Source organism: Oncorhynchus tshawytscha, linkage group LG21 (genome assembly GCF_018296145.1).
Source record: "Oncorhynchus tshawytscha isolate Ot180627B linkage group LG21, Otsh_v2.0, whole genome shotgun sequence".
Lineage (NCBI taxonomy): Eukaryota > Metazoa > Chordata > Actinopteri > Salmoniformes > Salmonidae > Oncorhynchus > Oncorhynchus tshawytscha.
Genome location: NC_056449.1, coordinates 42,650,535 through 42,674,432, shown reverse-complemented (window position 1 = coordinate 42,674,432; position 23,898 = coordinate 42,650,535). Strand labels below are relative to the sequence as shown.

The 23,898-nt window shown below is 40.7% G+C and overlaps 1 protein-coding gene across 2 annotated transcripts in view; it reads right to left on the bottom strand.

Annotated features, from left to right (window-relative positions):
• Window positions 1-19,147, bottom strand: part of cdhr2 (cadherin related family member 2) — a 34,429-nt gene extending 15,282 nt beyond the window's left edge. The window contains exons 1-18 of one of the 2 annotated variants that reach the window (XM_042303551.1): window positions 18,998-19,147; window positions 12,613-12,675; window positions 12,178-12,246; window positions 11,880-12,031; window positions 11,653-11,703; window positions 11,082-11,171; window positions 9,993-10,082; window positions 8,959-9,081; window positions 8,594-8,743; window positions 7,313-7,388; window positions 7,011-7,123; window positions 6,682-6,900; window positions 6,254-6,409; window positions 5,360-5,524; window positions 4,503-4,564; window positions 3,944-4,187; window positions 2,978-3,211; window positions 221-290 (exon numbers count right to left, since the gene is read on the bottom strand). In XM_042303551.1, coding sequence (XP_042159485.1) covers window positions 221-290; window positions 2,978-3,211; window positions 3,944-4,187; window positions 4,503-4,564; window positions 5,360-5,524; window positions 6,254-6,409; window positions 6,682-6,900; window positions 7,011-7,123; window positions 7,313-7,388; window positions 8,594-8,743; window positions 8,959-9,081; window positions 9,993-10,082; window positions 11,082-11,171; window positions 11,653-11,703; window positions 11,880-12,031; window positions 12,178-12,246; window positions 12,613-12,661 — 2,113 coding nt within the window. In that variant the 5' untranslated portion in view covers window positions 12,662-12,675; window positions 18,998-19,147. The remainder of the gene's footprint in view (window positions 1-220; window positions 291-2,977; window positions 3,212-3,943; window positions 4,188-4,502; window positions 4,565-5,359; window positions 5,525-6,253; window positions 6,410-6,681; window positions 6,901-7,010; window positions 7,124-7,312; window positions 7,389-8,593; window positions 8,744-8,958; window positions 9,082-9,992; window positions 10,083-11,081; window positions 11,172-11,652; window positions 11,704-11,879; window positions 12,032-12,177; window positions 12,247-12,612; window positions 12,676-18,997) is intronic. The other variant, XM_042303552.1, reaches the window with a different exon arrangement.
• Between the last annotated feature and the right edge of the window lie 4,751 nt (window positions 19,148-23,898).

Below are 23,898 nucleotides of genomic sequence, written 5' to 3'. Positions count from 1 at the left end.
ATTATCTAGATGTTTTTGGTCGATTATTAACCGTTTATTATCAACAAGTCAGTTAAGAACAAATTCCACAATGATGGCATGGTAAGTGGCGAGAGGCATGTTTTTTTTTGGCGGGAGATAGCTTATGTTTGAGGCAATGATCAATGTTTTTCTAAGGAGAAGTAGGGACTAAACCACCTCCGGAAAAATGTCTGAAACATCAAGAACATCATGTGCTTACCTTTCTTCCCCTCCTCCACTAAGAATTTGTACGACGTTTTTCGAAACTTCGGTGTGTTGTCGTTGATATCCTAGGTTGGAAATTAGAAGACCAGTGAAGCTTTACAATTTACAATTTATGTTCACGAAGATACAAGGTAATGAAGCCTTCCTCTTACTTCTGATCACGTCAAGAAGACACACTTACACATTAAACAATCTGTCAAAAGGTCTATCCAGTCGAAAAAGAGATACAAAGTCTGGGTCCATATGCATAAAGCTTCTGAGATTAAGAATGGTGATCGAGGATCAGTATTTCCTTCTAAATCTAAAGATAAAAGTCTAATAAAATCATATTTTATTGGTCGCACACATATATTTAGCAGATGTTATTGGGGGTGTAGAGAAATGCTAGTGCTCCAACAGTGCAGTAGTATCTAACAAGTCAAAACGAGACACACAAATCTAAAAATACACAAGTGGAATTAAGAAATATATAATATTAGGACAAGCAATATCGGAGTCCTGAGGATAAATACAGTATATATATGTACCAGTCAAAAGTATGGACACACCAACTCATTCAAGGTTTATTTTTTATTTTTACTATTTTCTAAATTGTAGAAAAATAGTGAAGACATCAAAACTATTAAATAACACATATGGAATCAAGTAGTATCATTTAAAAATATATATATATAAAACTAAATATATTTTAAATTCTTCAAAGTAGCCACCCTTTGCCTTGGTGACAGCTTTGCACACTCTTGGCATTATCTCAACCAGCTTCATGAGGTAGTCACCTGGAATGCATTTCAATTAACAGGTGTGCCTTGTTAAAAGTTAATTTGTGGAATTTCTTTCCTTCTTAATGGATTTGAGCCAATCAGTTGTGTTGTGACAAGGTAGGGTTGGTATACAGAAGATAGCCCTATTTGGTAAAATACCAAGTCCATATTACGGCAAGAACAGCTCAAATAAGCAAAGAGAAAAGACAGTCCATCATTGCTTTAAGACATGAAGGTCAGTCAATCAGGAAAATGTCAAGAACTCTTAAATTTTCTTCAAGTGCAGTCGCAAAAACCATCAAGCAATATTATGTAACTGGCTCTCATGAGGACCGCCACAGGAAAGGAAGACCCAGAGTTACCTCTGCAGCAGAGGATAAGTTCATCAGAGTTACCAGCCTCAGAAACTGCAGCCCAAATAAATGCTTCACAGATTTCAAGTAACATACACATCTCAACATCAACTGTTCAGAGGAGACCTAGTGAATCAGGCCTTCATGGTCGAATTGCTGTAAAGAAACCACTACTGAAGGACACCAACAAGAAGAAGAGACTTCCTTGGACAAAGAAACACGAGCAATGGGCATTAGACATGTGGAAATCTGTCCCTTGGTCTGATGAGTCCAAATTTTGGAACCACCAAGACTCTTCCTAAAGCTGGCCACCTGGCAAAACTGAGCAATCGGACGAAAAGGGCCTTGGTCAGAACCAAGAACCTATTGGTCACTCTGAAAGAGCTCCAGAGTTCCTCTGTGGAGATGGAAGAACCTTCCACAAGGGCAACCATATCTGCAGCACTCCACCAATATGTTTTTTATGACAGAGTGGCCAGATGGAAACCACTCCTCAGTAAAAGGCAAATGACAGCCCGCTTGGAGTTTGCCAAAGGCACCTCAAGGCTCTCAGACCTTGAGAAACAATATTCTCTGGTCTGATGAAACTAAGATTGAACTATTTGGCTTGAATGCCAATCATGTCTGGAGGAAACCTGGCACCATCCCTACAGTGAAGAATGGTGGTGGCAGCATCATGCTGTGGGGATGTTTTTCAGCGGCAGGGACTGGGAGACTAGTCAGGATCGAGGGAAAGATAAATGTAGCAAAGTAGAGAGATCATTGATGAAAACCTGCTCCAGAGCGCTCAGGACCTCAGACTGGGGCGAAGGTTCACCTTCCAACAGGACAACGACCCTAAGCACACAGCCAAGAGAACGCAGGATTGGCTTCGGGACAAATATCTGAATGTCCATAAGTGGCCCAGCCAGAGCCCGGACTTGAACCCGATCGAACTGTAGAGACCTGGAGAGACTCTGGAGAGATCTGAAAATAGCTGTGCAGCAATGCTCCCCATTCAATCTGACAGAGTTTGAGCGGATCTGCAGAGCACAATGGGAGAAACTCCCCAAATACTGGTGTGCACAGCTTGTATCATCATACCCAAGAAGACTCGAGGCTGTAATCGCTGCCAAATGTGCTTCAACAAAGTTCTGAGTAAAAGTGCCTGAATACTTATGCAAATGTAATATATATATATATATATATATATATATATATATATATATATATATATATATTTTTTTTTAATCAATTAGCAAAATAATCTCAAAACCTATTTTTGTCATTATGATGAGGGGAATTGTTTTTTAATCCATTTGAGAATGTGGCTGTAACACAACCACATGTGGAAAACTTCCAGTGTAATTCCTTGAGGGCCGTTGTGGTATCAGCTTGAGGGGGACTATACACGGCTCTCTTGGGAGGTAATGCGGTCGGCATTTGATTGTGATTGTAATATTATAGGATTTGTTTATTTAAAAAAAAAAAAAACATAAATGCAAAGTTGTTTAGGACCTAGTAACAGAGGTGCCAAGGTGGACATGATTCTAGATCAACAGTCCTACTCTGAGATGCTTTGTGAATATGGGCCCCGGTACCAATACAGCCTGTCTGTGCACTTGTTAAAGGTTTGTGAGGGATGGACAGTGATCTTACCTCCACATTGATGATGACTGGCACCCAGCTGGTCAGTGGTGGACTGCCTTTGTCAGTTGCTGTCACATTTAACTTAACCTGCCCATTATCCTTGGCCTGCATGGCCTCTCTGTCTAGCGGGCCATTGTTCTCCAACCAGCCTGTGGTGGGGTCAATGGTGAATTTGCCACTGTAGTTACTGTTAACTATTCCATACACAATCTCGCTGTTGGGCGGCTCATCTCTGTCAGTAGCCTGCAAACGAGGAGAGGGAAAAAATTCACCAACAACCTAGAAGCAGCACAGAGGTCTAGCAAAATTCTGATAACTTTCTCCCAAATTCCTGGAAGATTCCTGAAATTCAGTACATTATAAGCAGGAAATCTGGAATCCTCTGACCTGAATTCTTCAAAAAACCTGGGACTTTTTGGAAAGTTACTAGAATTATCCCGGGTCTACTACGGGTCTCTGCCATAGACTAGCATGAGGCTCAGCTGTTTTAACCTTTTGGTTACTGTGTGTAGAGCAGGAGTCTCAAACTCATTCCATGGAGGGGGCCAGTGGCTGCTGGTTGTTGTTATTTCCTTTCAATCTTTGTCAAATGTAGTCTTAAGACAACCAGGTGAGGGGAGTTCCTAACTTATCAGTGACCTTCAATTGATCCAATAAGCACAAGGAAGGAGTGATGACCTGGAAACTCTCAGCCCTCCATGGAATGAGTTTGACACCCGTGTTGTAGAGTAGGGGGTTTTCAAATCTATTCTTGGGTTCCTCAAGCGTTCTATGTTTTTTAAATTTTTTATACAGGGGTCAATTAAGAACAATTTCTTATTTACAATGCTTATTCCACACCTTATTCATCTAATAATAAAGTCCTTGATTAGGTGAATCAGCTGAGCTTGTTCAGGGCTACAGCAACATCATAAAACGTCTAGGGGGTCCCTGAGGAGAGGTTTGAAATACACTTGTATAGAGACAGATATTGACCTGTACTTGAATTCTTAGGTTTGAGCCCTCTTTCACATAGTCGATGTAGGATTCTCTGTTGAACTGTGGTGTCTGGTCATTGATGTCTGTCAGTGTGATTTCTAACACAGCGTTCCCTGTGTTGTTGGCCTGGTCTCTTGCTTGCAGAGTTGGAGAATACAGGGAGGTGACCTCTCGGTCGATCAGTTTGCTGTTTGTCACATAGATCCTCCCTGTCATTGCATTCACATTGAAGTACTTTAGTCTGAAAACCAGAAATCTCTTTTAGTAATTCGTTTTCATGTATTGGGTCTCATTTCACAAACTTTGGCACCTCATGTCAGACAACATCAAAGTTGATATACTGTATATTGTTTAGGTTTTATGAAAGCCTCTTATATAAAGCAAACTAAATGAATGAAGTATCATATAGACATAAGAAAACCCTGGAATGGATCACAATACTGGAAACCCTGGAATGGATCACAATACTGGAAACCCTGGAATGGATCACAATACTGGAAACCCTGGAATGGATCACAATACAACATACAGTGATAATGGAATGTAGTGTACGTACATGCTGTCGGGAAGAAGTCTGTATCTGATGTTACCAACATCCATAGTGTCAGGATCGGTTGCCTGGAGAGAAGTAGAGTTTTTGTGATTGTACTTCCAATACATTTAGCAGCAACAAATAAAAAAACGAACAGAGACAAGAACCCAAGTCAAAGGACTTTTGATTCACATTTTATTACGAGTGTGTTTGTTAGATTTACACCCAGCAGTGCGACCTGGGTTGTTGAGTGAGTTAACACTCGATACTTCAAGACGCTGTTCAAATCAAACACAGAGCTCATTGCACATTGGTTGAATTCCAGGTAGAATGGTAACAATAACATAGACCTGCTGTTAGAATGGTAACAATAACATAGACCTGCTGTTAGAATGGTAACAATAACATAGACCTGCTGTTAGAATGGTAACAATAACATAGACCTGCTGTTATAATGGTAACAATAACATAGACCTGCTGTTATAATGGTAACAATAACATAGACCTGCTGTTAGAATGGTGACAATAACATAGACCTGCTGTTAGAATGGTGACAATAACATAGACCTGCTGTTAGAATGGTGACAATAACATAGACCTGCTGTTAGAATGGTGACAATAACATAGACCTGCTGTTAGAATGGTAACAATAACATAGACCTGCTGTTAGAATGGTGACAATAACATAGACCTGCTGTTAGAATGGTGACAATAACATAGACCTGCTGTTAGAATGGTGACAATAACATAGACCTGCTGTTAGAATGGTGACAATAACATAGACCTGCTGTTAGAATGGTGACAATAACATAGACCTGCTGTTAGAATGGTAACAATAACATAGACCTGCTGTTAGAATGGTGACAATAACATAGACCTACTGTTATCGTGTCCACAGTGGTTCCATTAGGACTGTGCTCATCAACCTTGAGGATGTAGACTTCTTTGGGGAACGTGGGGCTGTTGTCATTAATGTCTTTGATCTGAATGGTGACTGTAGCTGTGGAACAGCAGTCTGCTGTATTGGAGGGATCCTTGGCGATAATCTGTACAGAAAAACAACCACGATTTAACCTCAAGTTTTAATCACAGACTTTCGGACGGAGTAAGAATGTTGTACTCTGTGGTGAACATCAGTCGGTAAACCTCAGGTTATTAACAGCTGTGCACTGTTCGGTGAAGAGAGTGCCATTTGAGACAAAAAAAGCGTTGGTTTTGAAAATGGTGATATGATCCGTCAAAATAATACTTTTGGGGTGCAATGTTTTGTTGATCGTGTCATTATTCTTGTTCTGCAGCGTGACCACCGTACCTGGTAGAGACCGTTAAATGTCTCTTGCGTGTCCGCAGTTCACCTGGCTATTGACGTGTGAAGGGTGCAATGTCATCTCCTTTAGCGTAAGTAATCAACCTGTTTGTAATGGATCCTAAGTGTGTTTGCTTGGCGTCTTAAAAAAACGACTCAAAAACCTGTTTCAGCCTAAGCTAGGATAATTCTGACATTGGACACACTCCAAACCACTTAGTTTGTCTGGTTGAAATCTTCAATCGACTTGTCACACATCTTCTTTGAAAATATTGTCAAATGTATTTGAATGAACATGATAACAAGGTGGTTCTTGATGATTTTTTGACAATGGTGTTTGTCTTTGGTTTGAAGACATTTCCCCACATTTACGTGGACATAGTACCTTACTTTTGACCTTGATCCTTATTGGGCCCTGGTGAAAAGTAGTGCACTAAATAGGTAATAGGTTGCCATTTGAGACTCATACCTGGATAACCATTGATGTTTTGGTCTCGTAGTCCACAGCCTGGGAGTTCTTGACCATGATCTGAACCGGGCTTTCTGAGTAGGCAATCTGTGGCGACACACTGAACGCATCCTTGTCTGGTCCAGCAAGACTTAATTCGAATTTTCCATTATCTCCCTACATCAGAATACAGATGCTGATCAATTTTCTGGCCTGAGTAAACTCTGGTCCCACATGACTTTGACGTTGTTGTTTTTTAAAATAAAAATATATTTTGTGATTAGTGTTGCAAAATTCCAGTAAATTTTCAAGTAATCCTGGTTGTAGGATTTCAGATGTTGTTTTTCATTATTCCTTTCCCCCCTTCTAACTCTGGGAATCTTCCAACCAAGAGTTACAGAAAAATATCAACCATTTTTTTCAAACCCTATTTCTTAGAATGGACTGACCTGATCCAAATCTTTGGCTCTGATGTTGAGGTCGTCGACTGGAACACCCATGGAGGAGTGTTCAAAGATGTTGGCCGTGAAGCTGCTGGCCTCCGCGCAGGGCTCCACACCACAGTCGTAGAATTTAGGCTTGTTGTCGTTGATGTCACCGATGGTAATCCGCACCTCAGTGGAGGTGTGTGCTTGGGTCCCCAGAATGCTTGGATGAACCTCCGTTGCCTGGAATTTTAGTTTTTATTAACAGTGGGGTCAGCCTGAAATTAAAATATTGTCTTTTGGATAAATGACTTTTGGAAATTACGTAAAGGATTTAAGCAATACGAGTATACCGTCACTTTAAGGGCCACAACATAATTGATGTCCAACAAAGCCTCTCTATCAATATCACTTTTGACAGATATGATTCCATCGTTGGCCGTGATGTCAAACAGGTCATCGGTACCTGCAAAAATAACAAAACGTATATCACAGTCCAAACTTCATCATTATTCCAACCATTTTTGAATGAAAAACAACAACAACAAAAATCTTTATCTTTTCAAGAGTTGTCAACGGCAACGGACAGTGTTTACGCTGATGTTCCGCTAACAACCTGTAATGAGCAGACGTTCAGATAGGTAGCTATACTCACCTTCAATGCTGTAGGTGATGTCATCGTTGATTCCTGAGTCCTGATCAATTGCAGTCACTTTAAACACAGACTGGCCCTGAAATGAAAGGGAGACGGTAGAGTTCAGTTAAAGGCTGACGTCAACAAAGGCTTTGTCCCCCTTGGCATCCCAAAAGTAGTAAATGGCCCTGATCAAAAGTAGTAAATGGTCCTGATCAAAAGTAGTAAATGGCCCTGATCTAAAGTAGTAAATGGTCCTGATCTAAAGTAGTAACTGGTCCTGATCCAATGTAGAAAATGGCCCTGATCAAAAGTAGTAAATGGCCCCGATCAAAAGTAGTAAATGGCCCTGATCTAAAGTAGTAAATGGTCCTGATCCAATGTAGAAAATGGCCCTGATCAAAAGTAGTAAATGGCCCTGATCTAAAGTAGTAAATGGTCCTGATCCAATGTAGAAAATGGCCCTGATCAAAAGTAGTAATTGGGCCTCATCAAAAGTAGTAAATGGCCCTGATCAAATGTAGTAAATGGCCCTGATCCAAAGTAGTAAATGGCCCCGATCAAAAGTAGTAAATGGCCCTGTTCAAAAGTAGTAACTGGCCCTGATCAAAATTAGTAAATGGCCCTGATCCAAAGTAGTAAATGGCCCTGTTCAAAAGTAGTAAATGGCCCTGATCCAAAGTAGTTAAATGGCCCTGTTCAAAGTAGTTAAATGGCCCTGTTCAAAAGTAGTAACTGGCCCTGATCAAAATTAGTAAATGGCCCTGATCCAAAGTAGTTAAATGGCCCTGTTCAAAAGTAGTAAATGGCCCTGTTCAAAAGTAGTAAATGGCCCTGATCCAAAGTAGTTAAATGGCCCTGTTCAAAAGTAGTAAATGGCCCTGTTCAAAAGTAGTAAATGGCCCTGATCCAAAGTAGTTAAATGGCCCTGATCAAAAGTAGTAAATGGCCCTGATCAAAAGTAGTAAATGGCCCTGATCAAAAGTAGTAAATGGCCCTGATCAAAAGTAGTAAATGGCCCTGATCAAAAGTAGTAAATGGCCCTGTTCAAAAGTCTAACACCAAGTAGGGGAAATGGTACCATTTGGAACTTTTGGTCCATACCTTTGCTTCTACAATTGTTTTTCTATTTAGGAAGATGTATGTGTACGACAATACAGCAACTAGCAACAACGATAAACAAATTGTAAAAGGACTTAGCAGTTGGTAGAAAACACAATGTGAACGTTTGTTTGATATTCTGAGGTCGGTCGAACTATGAACTAAAAAGAAAGTGCCCCGTTTTGGCAACACCTGACTCACCACGGGAGAATGCTCAGTGACAGTCGTCGCGTAAGGAGTACTTAGAAACCGTGGATCCATGTCTGGGACGTCCACCACGGTGATGAAAGCAAAAGCAATGTTGGACTGATGAACAGGGTTAGGTTCATTATACACAGGGCCTCCACCATCCTGTGAGGGGGAAGCACAATCAGAAACACACAACAAACAAACAAAAACACATTTAATAAGACAGTTTCTCAGATTAAGCCCACAACTGGATCGGAAAAACATGCTCAATTCCAGAAAGAACATGCTTGTTAGTCAGGAATAGAGAACAAAAACCTTTCCAATAAGTGACTGGTGAAGATCCAACAGTGAACAGAGTGTTGAGATGTGCTACTTACAGTGGCGTTGATCTTGAGCCTGTAGAAAGTGCTCAAACTTGTGAAATTCAGTTGTTTAACCAGTTTGACTTCGCCATTATTCTCATTGATAGTAAAATGATTTAGTCCATCACTTGGACTAGCCTAGAATCGAGGAGAGAGTTGGGTTTAAATACATGGAGTTGATATAACAATGTACATAGTCCGTTCTAATTTTGGTTCTAATGGGGGTGTAACTTGGTTCTAATGGGGGTGTAACTTGGTTCTAATGGTTCTAATGGGGGTGTAACTTGGTTCTAATGGGGGTGTAACTTGGGGGTGTAACTTGGTTCTAATGGGGGTGTAACTTGGTTCTAATGGGGGTGTAACTTGGTTCCAATGGGGGGTGTAACTTGGTTCCAATGGGGGTGTAACTTGGTTCTAATGGGGGTGTAACTTGGTTCTAATGGTGGTGTAACTTTGTTCTAATGGGGGTGTAACTTGGTTCTAATGGGGGTGTAACTTGGTTCTAATGGGGGTGTAACTTGGTTCTAATGGGGGTGTAACTTGGTTCTAATGGGGGTGTAACTTGGTTCTAATGGGGGTGTAACTTGGTTCTAATGAGGGTGTAACTTGGTTCTAATGGGGGTGTAACTTGGTTCTAATGGTGGTGTAACTTGGTTCTAATGGGGTGTAACTTGGTTCTAATGGGGGTGTAACTTGGTTCTAATGTGTGTGTAACTTGGTTCTAATGGGGGTGTAACTTGGTTCTAATGGGGGGGGTGTAACTTGGTTCTAATGGGGGTGTAACTTGGTTCTAATGGGGGTGTAACTTGGTTCTAATGGGGGTGTAACTTGGTTCTAATGGGGGTGTAACTTGGTTCTAATGGGGTGTAACTTGGTTCTAATGGTGGTGTAACTTGGTTCTAATGGGGGTGTAACTTGGTTCTAATGGGGGTGTAACTTGGTTCTAATGGGGGTGTAACTTGGTTCTAAGTTTACTGTTGATGTTTTGCATCAGGTTCACTTATGAATCAATAGAGAAAATTAGCTTTCTGTCCAAAAGCAATACTTACCTCATCAATGTGGTACTTTACAACAGCAGCAAGTCCAGCGTCTACATCTTTGGCATATACTTGAAACAGAACAGTGTCCAAGGCAGTATTCTAATGACAATAAACAGACAGAGGGGGGCGAGGAAGTTGGAGGCACAATAGTACTTTAGAAAAGTAACTTTCAAATGTAGAGCACAAAAAAATGAATCCCTGACTATACGCTACTAGCAAGGGACCCGGTTAGATGTCGATTCTCCATACTAAGTCTTATAGGATGAAGTGAGAATTAAATCACTGAGGATTACCAGCAAACTGCATACAGAATGTGTATTGTGTGAATTGTTTAATGTATTCCATTTTAGAATAAGGCTGTAACGTAACAAAATGTGAGAAAAGTCAAGGGGTCTGAATACTTTCCAAAGTATTCAGTATATATATAATATATATATTGTTATATATTGTTATATCTACATTGTAGAATAATAGTGAAGACATCAAAACTATGAAATTATACATATTGAGTTACGAAGTAATCAAAAAAGTGTTAAACAAATCAAAATATATTTTATACTTGAGATTCTTCAAATAGCCCCCCTTTGCCTTGATGAAAGCTTTGCACTCTCTAATCCAGAAACACTCACAGCTGTAATCACTGACAAAGGTGATTCTAACATGTATTGACTCGGTGATGTTTATACTTGTGTAAATTAAATATTTCTGTATTTCATTTTCAATAAAATAGCAAAAAAAATATCAAAAAAACTTGTTTTCACTTTATTTCACTTTTATTGTGTGTGAAAAAATGTTTGAATCCATTTTCTTTTTAGGCTGGAACAACAAAATACGTTCTAAGTCTAAGAATACTTTCTGTAAAAATTATGAAAACAATATAAATACTTTTCTAAAACGTCAATATAAATTACTAAAGTTTCTATAGATTTCACAAATTACCAGATTTTCTGAAAAGTTTTGAAACCATTGCCTGTTTAGATGATTTCACAGGCTCATAAAGTTTCCCACAATTTCTTAATTATGGCTGGAAAATTAATTGAACGTACCATATAAATGAAATTCTTATTAAACGAATGTAAAATTAGTAATTTTACTTACTTCTTCAACATTTACGTTGTAAGGTGTATTTTCAAATATGGGTTGGTTATCGTTCGCATCGATTATGATTATCTGAATGTCTTTGCTAACCTAAAAAAAAGATGACATGATATATTGTGCATGTTATAAAATATACATTTGTTAAAAACAATAAAATACATTTTAAAAGTATAGTTAAAAAATGTTTATGTTTTGTATTTTATTAGGATCCCCATTAGCTGTTGCAAAAGCAGCAGCTACTCTTCCTGGGGTCCAACACAAAACATGAAACACAACATAATACAGAACATCAATAGACAAGAACAGCTCAAGGACAAAACTACATAGATTTTTTTTAATTTTTAAGTCCAATACATACACACAAACTATCTAGGTCAAATAGGGGAGAGGCGTTGTGCCGTGAGGTGTTGCTTTATCTGTTTTGTTAAACAAAGTTTGCTGTTCATTTGAGCAACAGGAGATGGAACAGAGTTCCATGCAATAATGGTTCTATATAATACCGTACGTTTTCTTGAATTTGTTCTGGATTTGGGGACTGTGAAAAGAGTTAGAGGCTTTATTGTGAACTTACTGTGTAATTTGCGTCAGAAACCACAACGCCGATAGAGAATACACCCTTGTCCTAAACAAATACAAGCCAATCAATTAGAGATTCAGGTCAGGAAAAATAAAGGATAAAATACTGAAACACTGAAATGGTTGAAACAATACTGAAATACTAAAATGGCTGAAACAATACTGAAATACTAAAATGGCTGAAACAATACTGAAATACTAAAATGGGAGACGAGGACTTACATCATCATCTCTCTCCAAGGGGGTCCGGATGGTTACTGTCCCTGTGTTTGCGTCGCAATTAAAGTAACTTGCTTTTGACCCAGTAATCATGTATGTCAGTGGGTCAGGAACAAGATCGGGATCGTATGTTTCTATTTGAAAGGCAAATTCATCTGAAGAGAGAGAGAGAGAGCGTTGGGTTGACAAAAGGTGAGTCAAAAACCAGTATATAGCAAAGAGCATGCATGAATTGACATACTATTTTGTTATAAAAAAAACTTCCGTATTACTGAGTACAATAAATACAATAAATACATACTTATTGGAGTGTCTTCCTTTATTTGAGCATAACTTGTTGTAATGCTCGGGATTTGGTTTTGGCTTTGAGCTGTAGAGAAATAAAAAGCAGTGATAGCTTAATCTTATAATCTGTAAGACCAAGCAAAATGAGTCCCACTTCACAATAATATTGATACGATTTGACATTGGGTTTAAACATCCTCACTTTATCTGTGAACTTGCCATTAAACAACCAGTATCACTGTGTGAATAGACAGGACATTATTAGAAGTAGAAAATTAATGCGGTTAAATAGCCAGTGCAACATGTGCCTTGGAATGCATCCCAAACGACACCCTATCCCCCTGTAGGGTGTACTACTTTAGACCAGTGCTCGTATTCCCGGTGGGCTCTACTTAGGGAACAAGGTACCATTGGGGACAGAGAGAGGTTAGAGACCCAGGTAGGTACTCACCTCCAGTGAAGAGGCTCACAAGACACAGCAGCAGCACACTGCCCTCCATCCTTCACAGGCCTGCTAACTCAGACAACACACAAAACACCATATAATGACTTATTAGAACACAAAACACCATATAATGACTTAGAATGACTTATAAGAACTTAAAATACCATAGAATGACTTATTAGAACACAAAACACCATATAATTACTTATTAGAACACAAAACACCATAGAATTACTTATTAGAACACAAAACACCATATAATTACTTATTAGAACACAAAACACCATATAATTACTTATTAGAACACAAAACACCATAGAATTACTTATTAGAACACAAAACACCATATAATGACTTATTAGAACACAAAACACCATATAATGACTTATTAGAACACAAAACACCATATAATTATATATTAGTACATAAAACACCATAGAATGACTTAGAATGACTTATAAGAACTTAAAATACCATAGAAGTACATTTTAGAACTTAAAACACCGTAGTCAATTAGCAGACACTTATCCAGAGAGACATACAGGAGAAATTAGGGTTAAGTGTTTTGCTCAAGGGTACATCAACAGATTTTTCACCTAGTCATCTCGGGGGTTTGAACCCAACAGGGGGTTACTGGCCCAACGCTCTTAACTGCTAAGCAACCAGAACTACACATTTCCCATTATTCTACATTTAGCTCTATCATCAGAGTTATACAGCAAGTAGGCCTCACTGAATGCTTTTCATGATCAGTGAACATCAATTGATCATGTATTTTTCAGATGTGTGCCAGTAGCCTATGCATTTGGCACGTAGCTAGCTAGCCAGCTAAGCAAACAACATGTGTCATTTAGCTTGCTTCATCAGAGATGAAGGTTTAATGGAAAGAGCTCGACATGTTCGTCGCACTACTGTCATCACCACTATAGATGACAAGCAAATCAAACAATATTTGGACAAAAAACACCATTCTCAAAAGTGCCCGCAAATGCAATTACGCATGTAATGCTTTTATTATGAAGGTGCATTTTTATGGTGAAAATGATCTTCCCCAAACTGGTAACTCACGCGCTGTTTATGTATACCACTTAGGCTCTTACACCCCTTGTAAAGCGGATTCATGTGCTTCATTTTAACAAGTTATTTGGCTACTTTAGTTGTGATACAAACCTTATCAAAAACATATATGCCTATGGACAAGTCTACAAGAGGTGTGATACTAACCTTATCAAAAACATATATGCCTATGGACTAGTCTACAAGAGGTGTGATACTAACCTTATCAAAAACATATATGCCTATAGACTAGTCTACAAGAGGTGTGATACTAACCTTATCAAAAATAGATATGCCTATGGACTAGTCTACAAGAGGTGTGATACTAACCTTATCAAAAACATATATGCCTATGGACTAGTCTACAAGAGGTGTGATACTAACCTTATCAAAAACATATATGCCTATGGACTAGTCTACAAGAGGTGTGCGACTATGATTTTTCTAAAGGCACCAAGAAAAGGCACGCCCTGTTTCTTGCCTTACTTCACACAAGCTGGGCATCATTCACAAGTGACTGGCTAATATTGTCACCCATCGGACTGTTCTTGATTTAATCTTGTCTTTCCATATACTCAACACTAAACTAAAAGTTGTATTGATAACGACCTATACTCAACACTAAACTAAAAGTTGTATTGATAACGACCTATACTCAACATTAAACTAAAAGTTGTATTGATAACGACCTATACTCAACACTAAACTAAAAGTTGTATTGATAACGACCTATACTCAACACTAAACTAAAAGTTGTATTGATAACGACCTATACTCAACACTAAACTAAAAGTTGTATTGATAACGACCTATACTCATTAAACTAAACTACCTATAAAGTTAAACTAAAAGTTGTATTGAACGACCTATACTCAACACTAAACTAAAAGTTGTATTGATAACGACCTATACTCAACACTAAACTAAAAGTTGTATTGATAACGACCTATACTCAACACTAAACTAAAAGTTGTATTGATAACGACCTATACTCAACACTAAACTAAAAGTTGTATTGATAACGACCTATACTCAACACTAAACTAAAAGTTGTATTGATAACGACCTATACTCAACACTAAACTAAAAGTTGTATTGATAACGACCTATACTCAACACTAAACTAAAAGTTGTATTGATAACGACCTATACTCAACACTAAACTAAAAGTTGTATTGATAAACCTATACTCAACACTAAACTAAAAGTTGTATTGATAACGACCTATACTCAACACTAAACTAAAAGTTGTATTGATAACGACCTATACTCAACACTAAACTAAAAGTTGTATTGATAACGACCTATACTCAACACTAAACTAAAAGTTGTATTGATAACGACCTATACTCAACACTAAACTAAAAGTTGTATTGATAAACTAAAAGTTGTACCTATACTCAACACTAAACTAAAAGTTGTATTGATAACGACCTATACTCAACATTAAACTAAAAGTTGTATTGATAACGACCTATACTCAACACTAAACTAAAAGTTGTATTGATAACGACCTATACTCAACACTAAACTAAAAGTTGTATTGATAACGACCTATACTCAACACTAAACTAAAAGTTGTATTGATAACGACCTATACTCAACACTAAACTAAAAGTTGTATTGATAACGACCTATACTCAACACTAAACTAAAAGTTGTATTGATAACGACCTATACTCAACACTAAACTAAAAGTTGTATTGATAACGACCTATACTCAACACTAAACTAAAAGTTGTATTGATAACGACCTATACTCAACACTAAACTAAAAGTTGTATTGATAACGACCTATACTCAATATTAAACTAAAAGTTGTATTGATAACGACCTATACTCAATATTAAACTAAAAGTTGTATTGACAATGAACTATACTCAATATTAAACTAAAAGTTGTATTGATAACGACCTATACTCAATATTAAACTAAAAGTTGTATTGATAATGAACTATACTCAATATTAAACTAAAAGTTGTATTGATAACGACCTATTGTCACGGTCTTCCTCCTCTTCATCTGAAGAGGAGAGGCGAGAAGGATCAGAGGACCAATATGCGGCGTGGTATGTGTTCATAGTGAATTTTAATAAAGAGAACACTGAACACTATACAAAAGAGTAACAAAAAACAATAAACCAAATACGACCGTGAAGCTACAAATGACACCTGTGCTGACACAAGCCACTAACATAGACAATCACCCACAAACAAACAGTGCAACCCAGGCTACCTAAGTATGATTCTCAATCAGAGACAACTAATGACACCTGCCTCTGATTGAGAATCATACTAGGCCGAAACATAGAAATCCCAAATCATAGAAAATCAAACATAGACTGCCCACCCAACTCACGCCCTGACCATACTAAATAATGACAAAACAAAGGAAATAAAGGTCAGAACGTGACACCTATACTCAACATTAAACTAAAAGTTGTATTGATAACGACCTATACTCAACACTAAACTAAAAGTTGTATTGATAACGACCTATACTCAACACTAAACTAAAAGTTGTATTGATAACGACCTATACTCAACATTAAACTAAAAGTTGTATTGATAACGACCTATACTCAACACTAAACTAAAAGTTGTATTGATAACGACCTATACTCAACATTAAACTAAAAGTTGTATTGATAACGACCTATACTCAATATTAAACTAAAAGTTGTATTGATAACGACCTATACTCAACACTAAACTAAAAGTTGTATTGATAACGACCTATACTCAACACTAAACTAAAAGTTGTATTGATAACGACCTATACTCAACACTAAACTAAAAGTTGTATTGATAACGACCTATACTCAATATTAAACTAAAAGTTGTATTGATAACGACCTATACTCAACACTAAACTAAAAGTTGTATTGATAACGACCTATACTCAACATTAAACTAAAAGTTGTATTGATAACGACCTATACTCAATATTAAACTAAAAGTTATTTTAAAGTTACATTCTATTAAAAGACAGTATTGAATTATTTTTGGAGGAAACAAGTTTCATAACATAAAAAAAGAGAAATAAGGCAAAATAACCAAAATGGGTCTCACTCAAATGTGTTTGTCTTATTTACTGTGAGGAAGTAGTCCGATATGACCGCTATTCCCTCCAACACATATAAAACCGAGAGAAAACAGATAAGACTGGGAATAGATCATATCTGAGACTCTGAATTGCCAGGCATTAAAATAAGGCTGTCATTACAGGAACGAACGGGAGTCAATGTTTAACCAGAGAGATGTGTAATACCCATGTTCTGTATCCTGTCATCAATTCAGATTATGAAAACAACACTTTGCGTACATGCGCCATTGCTCGTTCTAAATTAACAACGTACATGTGTACAGTATAAATACAACATGTGTAATTTACATGTTAAAAACTGTCCAAATGGTTTGTCTATTTGTATACAGTATTTCTGTATATGCCTGTGTGTTAAACATATCAGCTGATGGGGCGGCAGGTAGCCTAGTGGTTAGAGCAGGTAGCCTAGTGGTTAGAGCAGGTAGCCTAGTGGTTAGAGCAGGTAGCCTAGTGGTTAGAGCAGGTAGCCTAGTGGTTAGAGCAGGTAGCCTAGTGGTTAGAGCAGGTAGCCTAGTGGTTAGAGCAGGTAGCCTAGTGGTTAGAGCAGGTAGCCTAGTGGTTAGAGCAGGTAGCCTAGTCGTTAGAGCAGGTAGCCTAGTGGTTAGAGCAGGTAGCCTAGTGGTTAGAGCAGGTAGCCTAGTGGTTAGAGCAGGTAGCCTAGTGGTTAGAGCAGGTAGCCTAGTGGTTAGAGCAGGTAGCCTAGTGGTTAGAGCAGGTAGCCTAGTCGTTAGAGCAGGTAGCCTAGTGGTTAGAGCAGGTAGCCTAGTGGTTAGAGCAGTGGTGGTTAGAGCAGGTAGCCTAGTGGTTAGAGCAGGTAGCCTAGTGGTTAGAGCAGGTAGCCTAGTGGTTAGAGCAGGTAGCCTAGTGGTTAGAGCAGGTAGCCTAGTGGTTAGAGCAGGTAGCCTAGTCGTTAGAGCAGGTAGCCTAGTGGTTAGAGCAGGTAGCCTAGTGGTTAGAGCAGGTAGCCTAGTGGTTAGAGCAGGTAGCCTAGTCGTTAGAGCAGGTAGCCTAGTGGTTAGAGCAGGTAGCCTAGTGGTTAGAGCAGGTAGCCTAGTCGTTAGAGCAGGTAGCCTAGTGGTTAGAGCAGGTAGCCTAGTCGTTAGAGCAGGTAGCCTAGTGGTTAGAGCAGGTAGCCTAGTGGTTAGAGCAGGTAGCCTAGTGGTTAGAGCAGGTAGCCTAGTGGTTAGAGCAGGTAGCCTAGTGGTTAGAGCAGGTAGCCTAGTCGTTAGAGCAGGTAGCCTAGTGGTTAGAGCAGGTAGCCTAGTGGTTAGAGCAGGTAGCCTAGTGGTTAGAGCAGGTAGCCTAGTGGTTAGAGCAGGTAGCCTAGTGGTTAGAGCATTGGGTCAGTATCCAGCAGGTAGCCTAGTGGTTAGAGAGTTGGGCCAGTAACCGTAAAGGTTGCTAGATCAAATCCCTGAGCTGACAAGGTATAAATCTGTTGTTCTGCCCCTGAACAAGGCAGTTAACCAACCCACTGTTCCACGGTAGGCCGCCATTTTAAAATAAGAATTTGTTCTGAACTGACTTGCCTAGTTAAATTGATTAATTTGTTATTCTCCAAGAGGAGTGAATCAACGATGACGCTCAATTAGAACTACTATGTTCATCTACTGTATCAGAGAACAATCCCACAATCCACCACATGACGATGGCCAGAGTATTACTCTCCCACTACAACTCTAATGACCCTATTCACATTACTCTGAATATTACTCTCCTACTAAAACCCCAATGACCTTATTCACATTACTCTGAATATTACTCTCCTACTAAAACCCCAATGACCTTATTCACATTACTCTGAATATTACTCTCCTACTAAAACCCCAATGACCTTATTCACATTACTCTGAATATTACTCTCCTACTAAAACCCCAATGACCCTATTCACATTACTCTGAATATTACTCTCCTACTAAAACCCCAATGACCTTATTCACATTACTCTGAATATTACTCTCCTACTAAAACCCCAATGACCTTATTCACATTACTCTGAATATTACTCTCCTACTAAAACCCCAATGACCTTATTCACATTACTCTGAATATTACTCTCCTACTAAAACCCCAATGACCTTATTCACATTACTCTGAATATTACTCTCCTACTAAAACCCCAATGACCTTATTCACATTACTCACAAATCACATCAACACATCCAAGTGAAGAAGAAAATAAATATTATTATAATGAACACAAACAAATTGTTCAAAGCTCAGACTTACCGGCCCACGTTCCTTAGTTGGGTATTAGACAGACAGAGAGAGAGAGAGAGAGCCAGGTAACAGGTGGTTGTTCTAGAGGGATGTGGAGAGAACTGAACTGGAGTCTAGGTGAGACCTTAGCCTGCTGCTGGGACTACTGCTCTCTCTCTCTCTCTCTCTTGTGATTATCTCCTCTCCTTTAGGCTGTAAATGTTAATGATTAGCACACATTGAGAAACACAGTGGACAACATGGCCTGGATGGACAGATGCAGCAGCCTCCTTACAGTGTGTGTGTGTGTGTGTGTGTGTGTGTGTGTGTGTGTGTGTGTGTGTGTGTGTGTGTGTGTGTGTGTGTGTGTGTGTGTGTGTACACCCATGTGTACACCCATGCTAAAGACAACTATGTGTAGCCTATAGCATACGGACAGCCAGGAGCATAGGTGAGGAGTCTCGTGCAGTAAAGTAAAATGCTGATAACTACAGTAACCAGGCTACAGTAACCAGGCTACAGATACCAGGCTACAGTAACCAGAAGACCATACTCTCAGCATCAGAGGAACTACAAACAAACCTTGTTTTTCTCAAAAGAGTTTTGAAAATGTTAAATATTATCCTAGTGAAAAAAACAACAACAGAGACAAGTTCAGACACTACTGCAGGCATAGAGAAGAATGGCAGTCTTTCTCCCCATCTCTCTTTCTAAACAGGGAAAGCTTCCATCCCCTCTCCTCCCTCCCTTGTTCTCTACATCCCCACTACATGTACTAGACGATAGTGTGACATGTTGTTGGGTCACTCACCCGTGTCCGAGCGATGATACATCGCATACCAGTGTAGCAGAACCTACTGAAACCCTCTGTTGTCCAGCGAGGAGCCCCCTCCCTCCCTCCCTCCGTCAGAGCAGAACCTACTGAAACTCTCTGTTGTCCAGCGAGGAGCCCCCCCCCCCTCCCTCCCTCCCTCCGTCAGAGCAGAACCTACTGAAACTCTCTGTTGTCCAGCGAGGAGCCCCCCCCTCCCTCCCTCCCTCCGAGCAGAACCTACTGAAACTCTCTGTTGTCCAGCGAGGAGCCCCCTCCCTCCAAGCAGAACCTACTGAAACTCTCTGTTGTCCAGCGAGGAGCCCCCTCCCTCCAAGCAGAACCTACTGAAACTCTCTGTTGTCCAGCGAGGAGCCCCCTCCCTCCAAGCAGAACCTACTGAAACTCTCTGTTATCCAGCGAGGAGCCCCCTCCCTCCCTCCCTCAGAGCAGAACCTACTGAAACTCTCTGTTATCCAGCGAGGAGCCCCTCCCTCCCTCCCTCCAAGCAGAACCTACTGAAACTCTCTGTTGTCCAGCGAGGAGCCCCCTCCCTCCAAGCAGAACCTACTGAAACTCTCTGTTATCCAGCGAGGAGCCCCTCCCTCCCTTCCTCCAAGCAGAACCTACTGAAACTCTCTGTTGTCCAGCGAGGAGCCCCCTCCCTCCAAGCAGAACCTACTGAAACTCTCTGTTGTCCAGCGAGGAGCCCCCTCCCTCCAAGCAGAACCTACTGAAACTCTCTGTTATCCAGCGAGGAGCCCCCTCCCTCCAAGCAGAACCTACTGAAACTCTCTGTTGTCCAGCGAGGAGCCCCCTCCCTCCAAGCAGAACCTACTGAAACTCTCTGTTATCCAGCGAGGAGCCCCCTCCCTCCGAGCAGGACCTACTGAAACTCTCTGTTGTCCAGCGAGGAGCCCCCTCCCTCCAAGCAGAACCTACTGAAACTCTCTGTTATCCAGCGAGGAGCCCCCTCCCTCCAAGCAGAACCTACTGAAACTCTCTGTTATCCAGCGAGGAGCCTCTTCCCTCCCTCCCTCCCTCCCTCCAAGCAGAACCTACTGAAACTCTCTGTTATCCAGCGAGGAGCCTCTTCCCTCCCTCCCTCCCTCCCTCCCTCCGAGCAGAACCAACTGAAACCCTCTGTTATCCAGCGAGGAGCCTCCCTCCCTCCCTCCGAGCAGAACCAACTGGAACCCTCTGTTGTCCAGCGAGGAGCCCGCTCCCTCCGAGCAGAACCTACTGAAACCCTCTGTTATCCAGCAAGGAGCCTCCTCCCTCCCTCCCTCCCTCCCTCCCTCCCTCCGAGCAGAACCTACTGAAACCCTCTGTTATCCAGCAAGGAGCCTCCCTCCCTCCCTCCCTCCCTCCCTCCGAGCAGAACCAACTGGAACCCTCTGTTGTCGAGCAAGGAGTCTCTTCCCTGGGCAAAAATTGGTTGAATGAACGACCCCCTCAAAATATGATGACGTTCAATCAATGTGGAAAACTGATTTGAAATTTTTAAAAAGGAAATTTGATCTTTTTTTTTACCCAACTTTGAACCTAAATTCAATGACATGGTGAATTTCTTTGTTGATTTCACATTGAATTCACATTAGTTGACAAGTCAACTAAATGTAGATCAAAACTAGACGTTGAACTGACGTCTGTGCCTAGTGGGTCCTTCCATGGCACGATCACCTCAACCGGCTGAACATCACATGACCATGATGCGAACAGGACTGGTTCAGGAGAAACATTCCACTGTACCGTAATTCCGGTGTGACACTGTAATTGACCAGTGGCTCTTCATCCCATATGGCACCCTATTCCCTATAGGGTCCTGGTCAAAAAGCAGCACACTATATAGGGAATAGGGCCCTGGTCTAAAGTAGTGCACTATATAGGGAATAGGGTACCATTTGGGATGCAGGTAGCCTCTGTGTCTCTGGGCCAGTGAGAGACCCATCCTACTGTAGGGTACTTGATGAGCTCGTTCCAATAAGACCACCCCCCTCCCTCCCTCCACCCATCGGGCCGCTCTGCTCAATCACCATGAGATGGAGCGGACACACAAAGAATGACCGTCCTCCGCGTTCCACTGGCTTCATTACCCCAGATCTGCCTCCAAACAAAAGCACGTCTGTATTCTAGTGCTCACTGCAACAGCAAACAACAAAGTGACAATGACAAATATGTCTTCCAGTCCCTATGGTTCAGAATAAAGGGAATAGATGAAGTGCTGTCTGAAAGATGGACAGATTTAGAGTTGATCTATAAAATCTAGACGACACTCACTCCATCAACTGTAGAATTTGTCTGTATTTTTTCCCCACTCAGGTTATGTCCTAAATTACACCCTATTCCTTATTTATCGCACTACTTAGGGTGACATTTGGGACGTTATCTCAGTAGCGTACAGCTGTACTTTGTTTTCCTAAAAACCATCAGGTGGTTATCAGGAGTAGAGGTCTTCACGGATCCACCTGTACCCCAATACCCGAATTCTAAAAAATGTCAGAAGTGTGGGTTGGATCTGATATGATTTTTACGGGTGTCGGGTATGTGTACATGTTAAATGACTTGTCTGGAAGGACCCTACAGATCCGAATACGACTGCTGCAATATATAGAGAGAAACGTGACACTTTATGCTGCTGATTTTGCTTTGCAAGCATGGAACGTGTAGCTTGTCGTTGGCCAATCAGAAGTCATCAACGCGGCAATAGGCTACAGTAATACAGCTTCCATTGGACAAACGTTAGGAGATATACAGTGGGGAGAAGAAGTATTTGATACACTGACGATTTTGCAGGTTTTCCTACTTACAAAGCATGTAGAGGTCTGTAATTTGTATCATAGGTACACTTCAACTGTGAGAGACGGAATCTAAAACCTAAAAACCAGTAAGAATTCCAGCTCTCACAGACCTGTTAGTTTTTCGTTAAGAAGCCCTCCTGTTCTCCACTCATTACCTGTATTAACTGCACCTGTTTGAACTCGTTACCTGTATAAAAGACACCTGTCCACATACTCAATCAAACAGACTCCAACCTCTCCACAATGGCCAAGACCAGGGAGCTGTGTAAGGACATCAGGGATACAATTGTAGACCTGCACAAGGCTGGGATGGGCTACAGGACAATACACACAATACCCCATAATGACAAAGCAAAAACAGTATTCAGGCCCCTTTCTATGAGACTCGACATTGAGCTCTGGTGCATCCTGTTTACAATGATCATCCATTTCTACAACGTGATTGGTCTCCACCTGTGGTAAATTCAATTGATTGGACATGATTTGGAAAAGCACACACCTGTCTATATATGGTCCCACAGTTGACAGTGCATGTCAGAGCAAAAAACCAAGCCATGAGGTCGAAGCAATTGTCCGTAGAGTTCCGAGACAGTATTGTGTCGAGGCAAAGGTCAGGGAAGGGTACCAAAACATGTGTGCAGCATTGAAGGTCCCAAAGAACACAGTGGCCTCCATCATTCTTAAATGGAAGAAGTTTGGAACCACCTAGACTCTTCCTAAATCTGTCCCCTCGGCCAAACTGAACAATCGGGGGAGAAGGGCCTTGGTGACCAAGAACCTGATGGTCACTCTGACAGAGCTCTAGCGTTCCTCTGTGGAGATGGGAGAACCTTCCAGAAAGACAACCATCTCTGCAGAACTCCACCAATAAGGCCTTTGATTTGATTTGATTTGAGTGGCTAGACGGGAGCCACTCCTCAGTAAAAGGCACATGACAGCCCACTTGGAGTTTGCCAAAAGGCACCTAAAGACTCTCAGACAATGAGAAACAACATTCTCTGGTCTGATGAAACCAAGATTGAACCCTTTGGCCTGAATGCCAAGCGTCACGTCTGGAGGAAACCTGGCACCATCCCTACGGTGAAGCATGGTGGTGGCAGCATCACGTCTGGAGGAAACCTGGCACCATCCCTACGGTGAAGCACGGTGGTGGCAGCATCATAGTATCCTAGTCAGGATCGAGGGAAAGATGAACAGAGCAAAGTACAGAGAAATCCTTGATGAAAACCTGCTCCAGAGCGCTCCGGATCTCAGGCTGGGGGCGAAGGTTCACCTTCCAACAGGACAACGACCCTAAGTACACAGCCAAGAGAACGCAG